General features: G+C 36.9%; 1 protein-coding gene across 2 annotated transcripts in view; it reads left to right on the forward strand.

Annotated features, from left to right (window-relative positions):
- CFAP54 (cilia and flagella associated protein 54) overlaps positions 1-20,329 on the forward strand; it is a 317,324-nt gene that overhangs the window by 111,501 nt on the left and 185,494 nt on the right. For both annotated transcript variants that reach the window (XM_032874281.1, XM_032874282.1), the window contains exons 23-26: positions 3,386-3,522; positions 7,364-7,511; positions 9,880-10,035; positions 14,468-14,590. In XM_032874281.1, the coding sequence (XP_032730172.1) occupies positions 3,386-3,522; positions 7,364-7,511; positions 9,880-10,035; positions 14,468-14,590 (564 nt within the window). The remainder of the gene's footprint in view (positions 1-3,385; positions 3,523-7,363; positions 7,512-9,879; positions 10,036-14,467; positions 14,591-20,329) is intronic.

Genomic DNA, 20,329 nt, shown 5'->3' on the forward strand with positions numbered 1-20,329 from the left:
TTTAAACCTCACCCTTCTTTTTTCCTTTGGTTCCATACACAGGCAGGCTGATAGGAGGTCTGTGAGCTCTCCTTTGATGCTAACAAGAAATTTGAATCTCCCAGGTGGCAGAACTTTTCCTATTCCTATCCTTCCCCACCTCCAGCCACTAATCAAGGCCCAATCCTTCCCAGGCCTACTTGTGCCTGCCTAACACTTCCCGGGAGCCCTTTGTGTGAGTAATAAATTTTCTCTCAAATTCTCCTGGTACATGTAATGCCTTTAGCCTCAACAGCAGAACCACACTTTGGGTGGCTTGCTTTGCAGAAGGGGCTATAAAACACCCAGTTTGAGTCAGGCACTTACCCTGGGGCAGTCAACTGTGTTACAGTAGAATTGTTGAGTGTCCTCTTCTGTGGGTAGAGGGAAATTACCAGGAAAAGAGGGTTTTAAAATTTATTTAAAGCTATTATTGTGCGCTTACTCTCTGCTATGCATTGCTCCAGGCTAGTGATTCTAAACCTTGAGTATGTGTCTTGGAGTGCTGGTTGAATACATTGTTGTGTCCTACCATCAGAGTTTTTGATTCACTAGGTCTGCAGTAGGGCCTGGAATTTTACATTTCCAGCAAGCTCCTAGGTGATGTTGATGCTGATGGTCCAGGGACCATACTTTGAGAACCACTGTTATTAACCAAGTGAACAAAATGCCATGATAAAAGATTTGTAATAAACAACAAACATAGTAAATAAGTAAATTATCTAGTATGGTACAAGGTAAGTTCTATGGAAGGAAAAAGTAGAGTATGGTCGAAGGAATTAGAAGTGTAAAGTGAGGGAATGGAAGATAGATCAGAGTATTAAATTGGGTGATCAAGGAAGTAATCTAGAAGGTGAGATTTGAGGGGCGCCTGGGTGGCTCAGTTGTTAAGCATCTGCCTTCCACTCAGATCATGATCCTGGGGTCCTGGGATCAAGTCCCACATTGGGTTCCTTGCTCAGCAGGAAATCTGCTTCTCCTTCTGCCTGCTGCTCCCCCAACCCCTGCTTATGTGCTCTCTCTCTCTCTCTCTCTCAAATAAATAAATAAATAAATCTAGAAGGTGAGATTTGAGCAGAGACTTAAAGGACGGTCTCTGGAGGCAGAGCACCTGCAGAAGGAGCTAGGGCAAAAGCCCTGTGGTTTTCAAAAGTGTACCAGGTATGTCTGATAAACAACAAGGAGGCCAATGTAGCTGGAGCAGAGAAACCCATGGAGAGTAAAATAATTGGTCAGGGAGGTAAAATGTAAGTAGACTGGTCGGGGAGCAGATCATGACAAGTGTGGAAATTTGGAAGCCACGAGAAGGTCATGTATCAAGAGGAGGTCTCTATTGTACTAAATTATTTCATTAGTCTTCTAGTGCTTCTTTCTCATTTTAACCTCACCCCCTCTAAAATTTATTCTACCCATTACTACCAGGTCACCATCTTATATCATGGCACTGCTCTGTTAACCTGCAAAAACTCATGAATTTACAAACCTTAGTTTAATCATGGCATCTTTTCTTGTTTCACCATGTCCACTGATTGAATAAATGACATTATTTTTATAAAGATATATTTTAAAAGGAAAGAACATTCAGTTACAATTTCACCCAACTCACACATCATTTGTTATTAATTTCCACATTAAGTGTTAGAATTATAAGTTGTTTTAGTGACCACTTAGTCCAACTTCTTTATCTAACCAATGCAGCCAGAGAAGTGACCTCATCTACCACTCTAAATCTTGGCTCTACTCTTTTTACTGAATATCAGGCTCTGTACAAATTATTGAACTTCTTAATGCCTCAGGTTCCTCATCTGAAAAATAGGGATCGTAATAGAGCTCACCTCATAAAACTGTAATGAGGAGTTAATACAATAATGCATGTAGAGTGCTTGGACCAGTACCTGACGTCTTTAAATACTTCCACCTGATTTTCAAGGCCTTCTGAAATCATATCTCATTTTACCTGTCCATCATTTTCCTGCTTTTCCTCAAATTCTGATCTGTCTTGCTAGTCTCTCCTAAATGCATTATGGTGATTTTCACTATTGGAACTTTTCAGTGCCTGTCTGAACCTTATTCCTGCCTGAGGTTTCAGCTCAAGCCCTGACTCCTTTTTGCAGCCTTCATTTCTCCTTGTCCCAGCCTCCACAATTATTATGTTATTCTTTGTAGTTTTTCTGGTAATTTCATGTGTTTTATGTCTGTAACTTGATTAGAGTTTAATGGAGTATAAGGTCATTTTAAGCTTTGAAGAACCTATCCTTACAGTGCTTGGCATAGAGTAGAAACTTCATAAAACCTTACTGGTTGGTTGGTTATGAGTGTGGAGTTGGCAGATTTAAAAAGTTCTGGTCTTGTAAGTTATTCCCTTGAGTGGAATATATTCTAGCAACATGTCATTTACATACTTAATTTAATGAATTTATTTATACTTTATCTTCTACCTGCTTCCATTAAGGATTTGAAGCAGCACATAACTCACATGGTGAGATTTCATATTGTCGTACATATTTGAATAGAATGATTTTAGGGAATATCTGTAAAGAAATATATTCCACCAAAAGAAATAGATAAGTTGTTGATTTCTCTTCTCTCAAGCTTCTCTTTTGCCAGTGAAATCAGTTATTTTGCCTAATGTTGAGTATGTTGATTTAAAAATATCATGGTCTCTTGGAAGCATCTCTGTTTTATTTTTCACTCTTTTTAGCTGTGAGCCCTTTGTTGCACAAAAGCTCTGAAAGTATCAGTCTGAGCCAGAAAAGAATGAAGTATATTTCATATTTTGGGTTTGGGAAATCTGATTGTTTCTTTTGGAACAGATTGTTCATTATAACAGTGTGTCTAATAAATGGAGTGTACTGCCGAGATAGATGGAAATGAAATTAATTTGGCTCAGATGTGATCTTTGTTTTGCTTATGAGAATTTGAAACATCCTTACAGAGTTTCATATTTCCATGCAATTTAGAAATAAAAGAGATTTCAAAATATGTCTGCCTCCCTTGCCAGTGGCCATTGATACCTTACTGTGGTCCTATAGATCAAAAGAGCAAATGTTAACAACTGTGTATGAAATTAATGTGTGAGCGGATTTTATCAGAATTCCTGTTTAAAAGATACATTTCAGGGGCACCTGGGTGGCTCAGTGGGTTAAGCCTCTGCCTTCAGCTCAGGTCATGATCTCAGGGTCCTGGGATCGAGCCCCGTGTCGGGCTCTCTGCTCTGCAGGGAGCCTGCTTCCTCCTCTCTCTCTCTCTGCTTGCCTCTCTGCCTACTTGTGATTTCTCTCTGTCAAAAAAAATAAATAAAATCTTAAAAAAAAGATACATTTCACAGATAAAAATATCACATAAGATAATGTACTTTTTGTTGTAGGTTGCCTATCAGGTTGGTAACTATGAGTTGGCTAAGAAGGCTTTCTCACCAGTTTGGGATTATTTTGTGGCTTCACCACATCACGATGAACAATCTGTTATTTGTTTAAGCAATATAATGACTATCACACAGAGAAGGTAATTAGAAATATTCTTTTAAAATATTAATTTGCTTAGTGAAAATATGGATATTGGGTGTGAAGCCTAGAATTAATTTTCGGTTTCATATTAAGATAGTCAATGTAGGGGCGCCTGGGTGGCTCAGTGGGTTAAGCCTCTGTCTTTGGCTCAGGTCATGATCTCGGGGTCCTGGGATCAAGTCCCACATGGGGCTCTCTGCCCAGCAGGGAGCCTGCCTCTCTCTCTCTCTCTGCCTGCCTCTCTGTCTACTTGTGATCTCTCTCTTTGTCAAATAAATAAATAAGATTTTTTTAAAAAAAGATAGTCAATGTAAAACTATTTCTAATAAGTGTTTTAATAAGTATCTACATTCTAAGTTCTTGAGTCCTTGTTAGAAACTTCTTTGCTAGAGTCAGAAAAAGCACAGGAGGCATATAGATGCATTCTGAATTTAGAGTAATGAAGGCTATGGGAAAAAAAATACTGAATACTAACCAAGGTATTGTCAGTTATATAGAAAACACAAACACCTTTGGGGGCTTTTTTTAAAAACAAGAACAGTCTGGTTGGGGTTAAAGTTATAGTCTCATGGGTGGACTATTAGGATAAGACAGTTTTTCCTTTGCTTGAAGAGGCTCCCAGGATTAGAGCATCAGCAACTGCAGACAGGCTGCTAGGAGTCATATAAAACCACAGGTCATCCTTTGCTTTATAGCCGTTTTTCCTTTAAAAAACAAAGTTTAAGAGCAGCCGCAGAAATGAGCATTAGTGTGATTTCAGGCTGTTTCAACAAGTTCAAAAAAGACAATCTCCTTCACCTGCTTGTTAATGTCTTTAATAAGAAAATAAAATCCTTTATTCCTCAGTCAAAGATAATGACCTTAAATGCACATGCTGGTTGAGGCAAGGCTTTCATAATGCTTATTCACATAAAGGTATAATTCCATTCAATTAAACAAATGTAGACTTAGCCTTTACCATGTACAAGGATGCTGGTGCTATGCAGGATGTATTTGAGAGGCATTTCAGGAGAGGAAGAGACAGAGGTTGGAAGGTTTTATGCAACATGGGGACAGGAGAGTGGAGGTAGTGAAGTTGACTGGGATTGTCATTGTTACCTGACGGGCAGGTGGGCCTATGACATGTACTAGGGGAAAGGGAGAGGTGAGGGACAAGTTTTTGGAAGAGATAATGAATTAGATAGGAAATATTTTGCATTTAGTTTTCCAGCAGGATGCCTTTGTGGGTATGAGGTGCCCAGTAGGTAGTTGAATATTTAGTGCTGACACTTAGGAGAGAGGTCAGGGCTAGAGAGAGATTGAGAAATTGTCCATGAGGTCATCATTGAAATTTTGACAAGTGCTATCTCCCAAGGAAGAACTGTTTAGCAGAAAAGATAGAAGCTGGAATTGAACTCTGGACTTTGCTTGTATTTAAGAGGCTGAAGCAGGAGATGGAAGGGAGGGCTGAGAATGTTTTATGCTGGTCTGAGCCCATGAATAACCAATGTTGTATCTGAACTAGCCCTTGTGGTTCTTATTATGATTGCAAGACACCTTTCAGAAATGAACATCTGGAAATTTTGAAAAAAAAAAAAAAAAGATTTATTATTTATGGGATCTGGAAATTATACAACATACTTGGGGCCCCACAGCAGGTAAAGAGAGAGAGCCAGCATGGGCCTGGGGTTCTGATTTTATTGAGGTAAAGTGTGGGTGCTTAGGATTTCATGGGCTCACTCTTTGTTGTTGAATTTAAAAAATAAAAGTGGTAATTTAAAGCAAGGGAAGAGAAAGAAACACACATACACACAAATGGCCCCAATGTTCATTTATTGAAATCAACTAAGATTTTTTAAAACAGAGGAGCCTCAGTGGGGGAAGTGGCCTGGCTCTTTTTCTAGTTGTGTGGCTGGCAATGTATTTATTAGAGAAAGCTATCTCTGAAGTGGATGCTTTGGCAATCAAAGCTTAAGTCAGACTTGCATTACAGGAAAGGAAGGAAGGAAGGAAGAAAGAAAGGAAGGAAGGAAAGAAGGGAGAAAGAAAGATAGATGGAGGGAGGGAGGAAGGAAGAAAGTAAGGAAGGGAGGATGGGAGGAAGGAGGAAAGCCCAAGTCTCATAACTTGTTCTACAAAAAGGAGTAGTTCAGGAGGTGAAAGCCTGGACAAGTGCATTGCCAAGGGAAGTGAGAGTATCACCCAGGAGGGACTGGTCAGCACTATTAAATGCCATTGCAAGGTCAGACAGGGGAGTTGCTCTATAAGAGATGCTACAGAGGGGTTGGGTAGGATCAAAACTAAGAGGAAACCTTTAGAATTGACAATTAGGAGGCCATTGATGAGTTTAAGAGAGCTATTTTGGTGGTGTGATGGGCTAGAAACCTTCTGCAGTTGGGTAAGAAATAAGTGAAAATGGAGAATTGGAATAAGCTAAGATCACTCGTGAAGTTTGGTGGCAAAGAAGAGGATGACAGAACACGGAGGGGGAAGGCAGGTTTAAGGAAAGCATGTTTGAGGATGGAGACAGTGAAGAGGGAGAAACTGAGGGTATAAGCACTATTCCCCCTGGAGGATATAGAAATACATAGGGTGGAGAGAAGGGGGTTTAGAACGTTTACTCAGGAATGTGAACAAAGAGACATCAGGGATAAACAGAAGTGTTGCTGAGAAGGACTAATGACTAAGTTGATATCCCATAACATGAATTTGTAGTAGAGCCCAGTTCTTCTGGGTAAGGGCCACATTTGACTCATCTTTATATCCCAGGGCCTAGAATAGTGTTTTCTACATAGTAGGTGCTTGGCAAATGCTAGTGTGAATGAAAAAGAAAGATCAAATGAGATTAAGAAAGCGATTGTTGTAGAAGGGATAGAAAAAGCAGTCAGTGACATCTATGCAAGTCAGGCAAACTGATTGTGGCTTAAAATAAGGGGTGCAGAATCTGAAGTGGGAGAGAGGTCACTGTTGAAATGGCTGACCAGCGTGTGAGCTCTGTAGAGAAGGAAATGGAGCCACGAGGAAACAATAGCCTGGACATTGTGTGCGTCCGGGTACCAATGATCAATTATCATGTGGACCAAGAGAGAGTTCAATATGAGTTGTAGGAGTGGGAGGACTAACATTCTTCTAGCAAATGTAATTTCAGCGTTAAACACAGTGGTGAAATGGATCACGATCAAGTATGAATTACTGATGTCAGATCCTTTCCTGTTTTTTGAGATAGAGGGTGGACCTGATGCTTAGAAGGGAAAGTTCGTCACCAAGTAATGTTGAGAACAAGGAAGGGAGTATTGGAAACCAAGAAGGAAGGCTGCATATTTCACAGTTTTGCCAATAATTGGCACTGTTGACTACAATTTAGAAAAGATAATTAAAAATAAGCCAAGAGTTATTAAGACTCTGCCTCCCTCCCTTTCTCCCTTCTTGCCTCTTTCTTTTTCCTTTTCTCCTTACCCAGGGTGGATTTTGCTATAAGTGACCCTTATTTTCCAAAAGTTTATTAATTGAAATATTGGGCCTATTTCCCCAAGCTTCTGAGTATCTGTAGCGATTTCATTATGTTGATAGAAAAGAAGTTTGTATATTAGAGCCAGAAAGTTTTACTTCACCAATAGTTATTTTTATGTATCTGTGACATCATATGTCAGCAGCTTAATTTTCTTAGTTGTTAACTTGTTGTTAAATATAGTCTTTAATTTTAATTTAAAGAGCTGTGTGAGAGAAATTGTTCCACAAATTTTTGCTGTTATTTTGGGATCACTGTGTAGATACTAAGAACAAATCAACCTAAAAAGGTGTGTTTATATGCTAAATCATTTTGTATTTATACTTGTAACATCATTTACTTCCTTTTGCAGATTACATTCAGATATTTTGGCAGAGACTTCTTCAATCCTCTTATACCTTTTTCTTAGAAATATTTTTGTAACAAGTGACATTAAAATTAAAGAAGAAAATCTTTTCTGTGATAGTATTAAAGGCAATGAGCTTTTCCCCTCTCAACAAGTAAGTTATTTTAGAATGACCAAAAATATGCTGATTTCCCTTTATTTGTTTATTGATGTTTCAAGTTCATGTTCTTTTGGGATTTCATACCCTGATTTGTGAATGGACTGAGAGGTCATTTTATGATTGTGCAGGTTTATCTGATATTCTATATAGGTTTCATAGGACCAAGTGCATGTATATTTTTCTTCTTTTCAGTTTATCTTTTGTGTCTCTACAAAATAGTATAAATTTCAAATACTAAAAAAGATATAAAGTACAAAGTAAAATCCATTGTAATCCTGTTACTCCTAAAAATAATATGATTTTGTTCCCTCTCTTGTTTTATATCTCTGATTTTTACAAATATTCACAAATTATTGTTAATATTATTTTACAAGATGACATCACAATCTACTTTCTATTCCACAATTTGCCTATTTAACCTTTTTTATAATTTATCTTGAACATATTTTCATGCAGATACTTATCAATTTACCAGATTTTTTTAAGTTCTTAGTTTAGCAATCCTCTCATGAAAAATCTGCTTGATCACCACAAATAAAGTCACTACAGAATCTTTACTCCTGTTGTCCACTCTCCATCTCACTTCTTGCCAGCACCAACACTGGCTTTGGCAGTCCTCCTTATTGCCTTCATTCTGTTCTTGTGTTCCTTTCCCTGTTTTCTTGAGGTCTTTTTCTGCTCATACAGGCCATGTCTTGCAGGTCTATGATTGGGTTCATTTTTCTTTGCCAGTTGTCTCACCACCACCCAAATGGGTTCTGAAACCAAATACAAAATGACATCTGGTATGTTCTCGTCCATTTTGGCTAGTTTTTCCCGAATTTCTGCCTCAGGTACTGTTGCCTTTCTGGGATGAAGAACATCAGTGAGCATTCGTTTTCATACCAAATTGTTCTTAACTCTAATATTGCATTACTGTATAGAGGCAAGAATGTAACCTATCTCTTACTGATGGATTCTCAGGGTGGTTATAAACATTGCTGTCTGTACATCTGCAACTTTCTAACTTTAACATCTTGCTTTTAAAAACAGTCCTTCACTTTTGTTTTCATTCTAGATTGAACATCACTCTTCTTTCTCCCTCTTTCTCTTTCCTTCTTTACTAACTTTAAACACAGAGACTTTTCCCAGGTGTTTGCTTTTCACAGTTGCATTTTCCTACCCATGCATTTATTTATTTAATAACCAAGCAAATAAACCAACCCATAAATTGTTATGGGAGACTGTGACAGTGCCCGTGGATACAAAAATGAAAAAAAAAAAAAGACATGACCTTTTGTCCAGGGTAAGTTCATAGTCTTACAGAGCCTCAGCACTCATAACCATCATCCTGTTCCTACTATGTTGCATTCGGTCTGTACATAAAGACAGTCTTTTTTTTTTTAATAAACATATTATAAAGTCAGTCTTTAAGTACTTCAGTGAATTCCAGAATACTAGACTACCATCCTACTAAAAATTTACTCTATGGAAATTTCTGGTTGCCACTCATAAGTTTTCTCTGTGTGTAATTTTGTATGTATATATAGAAAAATAGGCCACCTGAGTGGCTCAGTACATTGAGCATCTGACTCTTGGTTTCGGCTCAGGTCGTGATCTTAGGGTCCTGGGATGGAGCCCTGTATGTTGGGCTTCACACTCAGTGGGGAGTCTGCTTCTCTCCCTCTGCCTCTCCCTCCATTTACATGCTTGCTCTTCCCCCACCCTCCTCAAAAAAGTAAATAAATCTTTCAAAATAAAAGATAAGAAACATAGTAAAATCTTCCCTCAGGAAAGGGAAGGGAAAGGTTAGGATCATTTAATCACAAAAGCATTTACTCAAAAAAGCCCAACTTTCTATTTTACTACCATTTTTATTTAAGTAGCAAAAGTATAATAGAAGATTAGTTTGGTCTGCTGAAAATTCATCGTGTTTTTTTTTTTTTTTTTTTTTTCACAAACCCAGTAAGAAAATGGGACTTTTTTTTTGAAGTGGGGATAATATTACAGAGACATAATATTTTAATTATTATTTGTTATAACATTTATGTTTTGAAAAAACTAGTTTTTTTCTAACATTAAAATATAGCCAAGTTTTTATTTTACCAATTAAAAAGATTGGTTCTTTCTTCATTACTAGTGGCATTTGTATTATTTTACAAAATATTCTGAAATTTAACTCTAAGCTTGTCTTACCCATACATAGCATTGTTGGGGAGTTAGAATTATTCTTGAATTTAGGTCTTGATTTAAAATCAACATTTTAACATACCAACATGTTGTTAAGCCACAGGATCATATTTCCTACCCTTTATTCTTCTTAGAGACATATTAGTGAAGCACCTGATGTTCATTTTGAGTAACAGTATCTGTTTCCTTACAGATTACTAGACTAATTGAATGTGAGAGAGTATTAGTGGCATTGGAACTTAGCAACTACCTCAATGATTCCAGTTATACCCTTCAAGCTGTGACTCAGTGTTATGGACTTCTTGCACCTATAATCTACCACAATATTGTTTTGGTACCTGTCATACAGGTAAGCATATTTATACCCCTAGATAAGGGTATTTTTTACAAAGGCAATTCAACAAAGCATTTTGGAAAAGAAAAAGCAGTGTATCTTTATTGTAATGTACAAATAGGTCAAAGACAGGTGTTATGAAATTTCATGAGTTAACTGAAAAACAATTTAATAATCTAAATTATGTTTGGGCAAACACATGTAAAGACTAAAATATATTTCTCTGAAAACATTCAGGCCCATTGTTGTCCATGTTTAAACATTAGCAATCTGCTTTGCTAGGTTTTTAAAGTCATTTCAGTTTTTATAATTCCATAGTGTTCAAAACAGCAATACTCATTCAAAACATATTGTTAAAGCCATTATCATGTGGGGGAAAATTGGTGGATGACATACGAAAAAATATTTGGTTTCTTGGTGATGGAGGAGTTGAAATGTATAGGAAAAGAGTAGGTGAGAGCTGGCTAAAGGGATTATATTAGTTGTCTCTTCTTTCTAACAAATCACTGTAAATTTAGTGGCTTACAACAATAACCATTTACTATCTCATAGTTTCTATGGGACAGGAGGCTGGATATGGCTTCGCTGGGTCTTCTGCTCAGGGTCTCATGAGGCTGAACTCAAGGTGCTGGCCAGAGCTGTGATCTTACTTGAGGCTCTGGCACCTCTTTCAAGCTCCCTGGTTGTTGAGAGAATTCATTTCCTTGTGCTAGTGTGAAAGGGGATCCTTAGCTCCTAAAGGCTCACCATCAGTTCCCTCCCACATGGTCTTCTCCATGACATGGCATTCTGCTTCCTCAAGACCAGCAGGAGAGCCTCGTCTACTATGTATGAGGAGTCTTACGTAATGTAAGGTACGCATGAGAGTGATGATCTCCTCATAGTCACAGGTCCTACCCATGCTTAAGGAGAAGGGATTATACAGGGCTTGTACACCAGGGGGAGGAATCTTGTGGACTGTTTTAGAATTCTGCCTACTACAGGGACATCGTGAGAGAAGTAAGGTTTTGCTGCTGATACTTTTAGAAAGTTTTTATCGTCATCATTGTTGTCATCATCATCATCATTGTCATCAACCCAGATTTTGAGAACCAAGAAAATGCAACTGAACTCATGCACAGCATTTAAATTTTTAATTCACCATTGAGAAAACTAACGAGGGGGCTTAAGTACTTTAACAAATATTTGCTTTGGAGTGGCTATACTGGAGCATAGACATGCCTCCTTCTCCCACATTCCCCACATTTAGGAGTTCAGTTGCTTAGGACATCTGTCTCCAGAATCCAAAACCTAGATTCATAGTTGGCAGCCTTCCATGTCATTTGTAGATGGATTGTAGAGCAGCATTCTCAAGTGTAGAAGACGCTTCCTCCAGAACCGAAGGGCATTTAGCTGGCATTGTCCTTTCTTCTTAGAGGTGAGAGATGCCAGATGTCAGACTTAGTTTGGATGGGGTTTCTCAGCACAGCCCAGAGAGTTCATTTATCTGCAGCTTCCTGAATCTTCACAGGGTTTATTTCTATCCTCTGGAGGGCATGTATCTTACCAAGGTCTTTAATGTATTGGCCATTTCTTGCTCTTTAGTTTCAATTAGCATGTTGTTGTTGTAATAGTTCAGTGTTTTGTTTTGAGAAATGCCCAGAGAGTTCAGGTCCTTTAATAAAATATGTCAGAGGCTGGGAGAATTTTCATGGCCCTGGAGCAAGTTGCTAAGTATATACTTTTGTCTTCCCAGTATGAAGGGGAACTTCTTCTGGTACTTCTTCCTAGCAGTATAGAAAAGAGAACATTATCCATAGCAATGCATAGCTTTTAATGTCCTCTTTTAAGGATACCACATTGGGACCAGCAACTGCAAACAGTGCTCAATTGGTCAAGTTCAGGATAATCCACTGTCATCCTCTGGCATCCCACTGACTCAGGGTGCCTTTAGCTACACCTCAGAGAATGGGTTATAGGTATGAGGAAAAGCCTTGAGAAAGAAGTTTCTAATTAAATTGTATTGTTTGGAATAGGAAAAGTGAGTGGAACAAGATTTTAGAAATAGGCCTTAATATGGATGAGAATATACTACTTGACAGACTTGGCATTCCAATTCAGTGTGAAGAGACTGGATATTTTTATAAAATGATGGTGAAACCCCTGGATACTCATGTGAAAGAAAATAGAGTTTGACACCTGTATTGTACATATATAAAAAGTCCAGATGTCCTAAAAAGTTAAGGGAAAAAAAATCACAGAAGATTACATGTGCAAGCCAGGGTTGTGGGAATCCTTTTCAACTAAGACAGAACTCTTAGAAATAACCAGAAAAATAAGAAATATTGACTATATTTATGGCAGCCTTTGTGTGACAACAGGGACCATAACAAAGATAGCATAAAATTTATGGATTTAGAACAAATATCTAACAAGGTTATTTATATATATTACTGACAAGGATAAATATATATAACAAAAAGCTTACAAATTGGCAGTAACTTAATAAAAAAATGGCCACAGAACATGAATAGGCAGTTTACAGGAGAGCAAATCCAAGCGGCCAAGAACCATGAAAAGATGCTCAAACTTTGAATATCCTTAGAAATGAACATTAAGTGAACAATGTACTATTGCTGAAAGAATTGAAATGATCTGTAACTCCTCTTGCTGGTGAGGATATGGGGCAAAGGAATTCTCATTCATTGATGGGGAACATTTGAATTGTTTTAGGCTTTGAATTTTGATAAAGTATTCTTAATTTTAATGAAACTAAATCTAATTTTAATTAAAATTAAAAACAAATATACTTGACACAGCAATCCCTCTATTAGTAATTTATCCCAGCTCAGTGGGTTAAGGCTCTGCCTTCGGCTCAGGTCATGATCTCGGGGTCCTGGGATCGAGCCCCACAATGGGCTCTCTGATTGGCAGGGAGCCTGCTAACCCCCTCTCTCTGCCTGCCTCTCTGCCTACTTGTGATCTCTCTCTCTGTCAAATAAATAAATAAAATCTTAAAAAAAATATTAAAAAAAAAAAGAATAAAATCACCAGTTAGTAAAATGCCTAGTTCCACCCCTTGGTTCCCAGATTCATGTGTTCTACCTGCTGGGGACACAACACCACATAATTGTTACTAATTTAGAGGGTTTACTTTGACCTTGAGGGTGGTGCTTCATCCTCACTAGGTATCATCTCAAATCTGGTGCTGAAGTTGCCACTCATATTGGCAACTGAGCATGTACAAAGATGTTTCTTATGGCCTTTTTTGTGGTGACCAAAAAAAACCTGGAGACAAAGGGAAAGTGCTGAGGCAGGAGGATGATCAGTACCTATAGCAGACAGTATAACATCAGCTGTAAAGTGTATGCAACATAGAGATTCTGGAAGTGGCTGAATTAATGATGGTTGTTCCACACTAAATCATAATATGCAACCACTGGAAATAATGAACTTGAACTATACCTGTAGACTTTAGGGAATTTTCATAAGACACGATTAAAGGAGAAATGCACAGTTCAAACAAGTGCTTATGCATTACATTTTGTGACATAACATTAACTCTCCCTTGTATGTAAGTACATAAACATACAAGAGTATGTTTATGTACTTATATGTATATATATATATATATGATTATATGAACCTGGTGAAAACTACAAAGCTACTAGGTTGCTAACATGATTTGGGGATATGGTGTAGTGGGGTGGGGGTATATGATGATGCAAGGAATTAAAGAGGCATTGCAAATACTCATAGGTGTACAGCAACAATAGTAATAATGTTAGAATAGTGACTTGAAGCAACTAGTGTGCTCACAGAAGACCAACATCCATATGTTAATTTGTTTTTTGATAATCTGGATGATTAATAGATTGATGCAATCTCAACCCTACTTTTTTGACAGTAATGGTGCTCAGAACAAAGTACTGAAAGGTAAACTTAATTATCTAGCTCTTCATGAAATTCAGGATCACATAATATAAGGCAAGGAGACTAGGAAGTAAACACCAATATTTATGGGATATGGGATATGGATACTTGGTTTTAATTTTGAAGGCAACTATTCATTCAAGTAACTGGTATCACTGTATATTTAATATGGTACATCCTTCTCTAAATGGTTTTTTAAGATCCTCCTAAGCCTGGATGTGCCTTTAGTGTCTTGTATATATAATATTTGCCTATATTTTTTATGACACTTGTCAAAATGTGCTGTTTTATAATCTTTGTATACTTATTTTATCCTCTATACTAGTTTTCAAGTTACTTTAGATAAAGGACTTATCTGAAATGGAATATATTAATTTTATCTCAGAGTACATTCTTTTATACATAAGAAATTTATTGACAATTATTGATGATAATAGTATTTGATGGTTTAAAACTTGCTTGATTTGAATAGAACATTTCATAATGAGTGAGAGTGATATTTTTCAACAGAAACTATTGTGCTTCTATTTTTTAGATCTTGATAAAGTGTGTAGTGGCTTTGCAAGGAGTACCAAATATTGCCCATTCAAAGAAACATATTGCAAGTTTTGAAAGTGTACAGCACATGATAGCTTGTTGTATCTTCTATATAACAAAGGTATTTATCTCATTCTTTGTCTAGTGTCATAAAATTTAGGAATAGCAATTACTTAGAATGTTAAGTTACTTTTTTACATAGAATACTTTTAAAAATAGTACCCACAAAACATTTTAGGTCAAGAGTTGTCTGTGTGGCTCAGTTGGTAAAGCCTGGTGGTGTATCTTAGGCCAGGGGAAGGATTGGGAAAGAGTGCATTTTATGGGACCTCATTCATCTTGGAAATAAGAATGAACCAAGAGACCAGAGGCCTGGTAAGCTTATTTATCCTCATTGCTTGGCTCAAAGACCCACATTGTCTGTTTCTTCAAAGGCTTTATTTGACTGAATCCAGCGAATTTCCTCAAAGAAGGGCTATATCTGCCCTCCTGTTTTATATGGTCCTCACAGGACCTTTGTGATTTGGTAGGGATCTGGAAGAATACTGTATGGGTGGGCTGATTTGATCCATCACTTTATTTGGGACTTAAGTTTGTCTCAGTGAAGGTCTGGAAACAGAGACGCCTTTACCTTCTATCTTAGCAAAAAAGTCATGATTTGCTGGGTGTTTATGGCCTGCCCTCAGGAGCAGAAAATCATGTTCTTTCCATTGCTCACTGGTTTCTCACTGCTGGAGACACATCTTTAACTTTGTGCAAATATGGAGGGAGGGTAGCCATTTGCAGGAAGAAGGAAAAAAAAAAAAAAAAACAAACTTAAGTGGACTCAGAACTCCAAGGGTCAGGCCAAACACCAGAATAACTGTGTTTTTACTCTCACTTTGTTGGAAAAGACCAGAGGTAACTTGAAAAAAAAAGACAAAAGAAAACTTTCAAAGTGGTCTGATGAAATTAAATGATCAAAACAAAACAGAAGATCTTATGTAACTAAAGAAAAGATATTTGATTTTTGATTAAAAAAATTAAACAGATAAAAATTGTAGTTAATGGTATTTCTTGAGTCAAATCTGGAAGCTCAAGAAATACCTGACAGCATAGAGTGGAATTACCTAGAGATAAATTCAGAAGACAGATCCAAAAGTACTAACAAAAAACAAAAAGAGTTCTGGAGGTAGGAAATTTAAAAAATGGAGAACAGTCTCCCTAAGTCCTAGGCCAGATTAATTTAAGGACTCATGTATTGACACTTGGTGGTGTGATTCTTGGAGTCCAAACATAAAGAAAAATCTCAAAGTTTTGAGAACAAAGTACAGGTTATTTGCAATGGAAAGAGAATCCATTAGCTTTAAACTTTTTATCAGCAACAGTAGAAGCTAAAATACCAGAGCAACATTTGTAGAATCCTGAGGGGAGAAGACCGAGGTCCAAAAACTAATAACCAGGAAAGATATCATTCCTTTGTCAGGGCAAAATAAACATTTTCAGGAGTGCAGGCATCTAAAAAGTATTCTGCCCATGTACTTATCTGAGGAAAACACTTGAGGAAGTACTCTATCAAATGACAATTGGTTCAGGAGAGAAATCCCAAGGTAGGGAAAGACAAAAAGGAGAGGAATAATGGGAGCCATGAATCTTGCAATATACGTACTATTAAAATTAAATAGGTAATAACGTTGTGATACGGGTTTTGTGATATAAATGCTAAGTAGGAATTCTTGAAATAGAAGAGTTATCTTTGAAAGAAAAACTTATTAATAACTAGAACTAAAACTTTTATCTTGTTTGGGGTCAAGGGAGGAGACACCAGGTAGAGATTTGTGGTGCATGGTTGTGTATTTAAAAAAAACATATAGTATAAAAAATACATATAATGTAAAATTATTATTTTATTTAAAAGTGACTCAGGAACATGTAGCTAAGTGCAAAACTTTAAAGTGCAGTAGGACTTCTAAATTGACAGGAAGAAAAAATGAAGAGAGGAATGACAGGGAGAAAAAATGGCTAATTCAGCAAAAGTAAGAAGGAAGAAAAGATAGTATTTAAGATAGAAGGAATACAATCAAGAATATTAATTACTTCATTAAGTGTAAATGAACTCAGAAGACAGAGATGGCCAGATGAGCTAAAAAGTCAGATTCAAATGCAAGAAACAATTGCAAAACAATGTGACAAACACTGGTTGAAAATAAATGGATAGAGGTACTGGGGAAATACAAACACAAATAAAGGAGGAATAGCCATTTTTATAGGTGAAAAAAGCAGGAGTCAGAATCCCAAACATGAATCAGGACAAAGAGGCATTGTATAATTCTGTTCAAAATTGTTGTGTCTTATCACCTTTCTCTGCTTCTAGAAGACATCTGGTCACTTTCTGTTTTAGGACAGTGTCATTGTTAAGTATTAAAGATCAAGTCTCAATTAAAATTCCTAATTTTTTTTACAATAACAAATTAAAAAAGGAAAATCACAATTAGATTAAGTGAAAAATGCTATTGGGGCATTTGATAATACTTAGCAACTTTTCCTAAAAAGATTATATGTAAATTAGGAACGGAGGGAGTCTATTGAACAATGATAAAGACATTAACCAAAATTTTACAGCAAATACATTAAACAGCAATTTTCTGAAACCATTTCCTTAAAAATCAGTTATAGGAGATTCTGACTCTTGATAGTGTGAATTATTATTTGTAGAGATTCTGTCTTATGTAATAGATAAGAATATGAAATAATTTTACAATATTAAAAAAGTATAATTCATCTGTAGTTGTACAGGTTTCAAAAACTCATGAGAATCCAGTAAAAAGAATTACTAGAATTAAAAAAAGAATTTATAAAGTGATTGTGTGTGAAATGCTTACAAACTGATTTTTTTAATAGTAACAGTAGCCAGTTAGAAATGGAGAGAGGAAAATACACTGCTATTAATATACAATATTTTAAGATACATACCATATGATTTCAGTCATATGTGGAATTTAAGAAACAAAACAGATGAATATAGGGAAAGGAAGAAAAAAGGGAGAGGGCGGCAAAGCATTAGAGACCGTTAACCATAAAGAACAAACTGAATGTTTGCTGGAGGGGAGGTGGGCAGGGGGTTGGGTGAAATAGGTGATAGGCATTAGGGAGGAACATAATTAAAAAAAAACAAAAAACAAAAAAAAAAACAAAAAAAGGAAGGCACTTGAGATGAGCACCGGATATTGTATGTAAGTGGTGAATCATTAAATTCTACGCTTGAAATTAATACTACACTGTATATTAACTAACTGGAATTTAAATAAAAACTTAGAGAAAAAATATACAGCATTTTAAACCTAACAAAGTGTTAAAAGACCTGAATCAAACAACTGAAACCTTACTAAAGGGCACAAAATAAGATCTGAACATATGGCAGGCCATTCCAAGTTCCTGAGTAGGGAGACTTACTGTCATAGAAATAGAAATCCTTCCAAAAATAGTATTTAAATGTAATACAGTTCTAATCAGAATCCCAATGGGGTTTCTCTGAAACTGATTAGAATAATTTTAAAAGTTCTCAATAGATACTAAAATTTACTATAAGGCCACTTCAATAAAAAATGGTGTTAACAAACTAATAGGCAAATAGTTCAGAGGAAGAGCCCAGGAATAGCCAGCCAACCCAGGTCTACAGAAGAACTTAATAAATGACAAAAGTGGCATTTGGAGTTATTGGGAAAATCTTTTAAAATATTTTATTTAATAAGAGGTGCTGGTATCATTGACTATTCATCTGTAAATAAATGAAGCCAGAGCCTCCTACCATAAACAAAATAAAGACAGATAGATATTTGTATGGCTTTGAAGTCAGAGGAGACCTTTCTCAATAGGGCATAAAATTCAAAAGGTACACAGAAAAAGATAGATAAACAGACTACATGATAAGCAAAAAAAATTTTTTTATGACAAGACACTGTATTAACAGGCTTAAATGTGAATCTTAAAAAAATATTTGACAGATAAGATTATTAACATTACCTTGAGGAGCAATCAATGAGAAAATATGAAATAATCTTAGAGTTAAGGAAAAGAAGAATCAGATTTATTTTTAATTATGAAGGATATGTTTCAGTCACCTTAAAAAGTGGAAGTAGTGGGACACCTGGGTGGCTCAGTGGGTTAAAGCCTCTGCCTTCAGCTCAGGTCGTGGTCCCAGGGTTCTGGGATCCAGCCCCACATCGGGTTCTCCACTCAGCGGGGAGCCTGCTTCCCTTCCTCTCTCTCTGCCTGCCTCTCCGCCTGCTTGTGATCTCTATCTGTCAAATAAATAAATAAAATCTTTAAAAAAAAAAAAGTGGAGTAGTGAACAGGTACCAGGTGATGAATGGCCATCTCATGAGGTCAGGGAGGAGCCATTCAAGGGTTTTAATCCTGGAAACAACATAATTAAATTTGCATTTTAACAAAAAGAAATTATTATGGGGAACAACAGCTAATAGAGTGGGATAAACCTGAGGTAGGGAATGAATTAGAAGGAGAGGGATGATAAAGCGAACTACGGCAGTCCCCTCTTTTCTGTTGTTCTGCGTCCCGCGGTTTCAGTTACCTGCAGTCAACTGCATTAGTCAGTTGTCAGAAGGTCGGTAGTAGCCTAACAACACCCGTGTCATCCCCCTCACTTCATCTCATCATGTAGGCATTTTACCATCTCAGTCATCACGAAGAGAAATGTGAGCACAGCACAAGATATTTTGAGAGAGACCCTGTCGTATCGTATATTGTTATAATTGTTCTATTTTATTATTAGTTATTGTTAGCCTCTTACTGCACCTAACTGATAAGTTACGCTTGTGAGATAGAGTTGAGAACCTGTTAACCTGCTAAGTGTGGGAGGAAAGAGGGGGAAGAGCCAACAGCAATCCAGCTTTCTGGCCTCAGCAGTTGGGTAAATACAATGCTATTTGTCGAACTCTGGATAAGGAGGAATTTATGGTTAAAAAAAAAGGGAGAAAAGGTAATGAATTTTGAATCTATTGAATTTGGGGACTAGTAGGATATCCAAAGAGGTATATATTATATAATTGGAACCATAGGCTTGGAGTTTAAGAGAGGACAAATATGTTAAAGACAAAACCATCGTTAATATATGGACTCAGCTGAATAGTAGAAATAGATGATATCATCTGGGGACTGTGTAGAGTGAGAAGGGAAGAGAATTGTTTAAGAATCTCAAGGGTGCACTTCATCCGGCGGGGGCGGGGGGCAGTTCTGCTTCCACTAGTCAAGAGGAAGAATTGGAGAGCTGATGAGTCCAAAGCTATTTTCTCATTCCCAACCTTGACTTTGAGGATCCATTTGCTGCTATTATTAGTTCTAGCCTTCTCACGTAGCATAACCATAATCCCAAGTACCTTTTTCCATCTGATGTTATGATTACACACACTTTGATTAGGGTTACGGTGGGCTAAAAGTACATCTTCAAAGTTTACTTTTCTTTAGAATATCTTCTCTGTTTGGCTTTTTTTCTCCCCAAACTTGTCCATCAGTAAGTATTTCCAGGAGAGGCGTGTCTTTTTGAAGTAAGAGAAGGCCAGGTTACACTTTCTTTCCAGGGTACTGGACAACTGTTCACTTTACATTTAAGTGACTGATAGCAGCTACTGCAGTATTTCTTCCAGAACAAAGAAACTCTGTTCAAGGCAGCTTGTTGCTTGCAGCTTGCCAATAGCAACTTCTGCTAAAAATCAACCAGCCAACCATCCATCCAACCAACCAACCAACCAACCAAAAACCCAATTCTGCTTATCCAGGTACTCCACATTTGACCATTGAGGGGAAACAGGAGAGGGAAAGGATGTGGTTATAGAAGTGAGATCCCCAGGAAGGGAGGAGGCAA

This window comes from Lontra canadensis, unplaced genomic scaffold (assembly GCF_010015895.1).
Source record: "Lontra canadensis isolate GAN:19392208 unplaced genomic scaffold, GSC_riverotter_1.0 scaffold52, whole genome shotgun sequence".
NCBI classification, from domain to species: Eukaryota; Metazoa; Chordata; class Mammalia; order Carnivora; family Mustelidae; genus Lontra; species Lontra canadensis.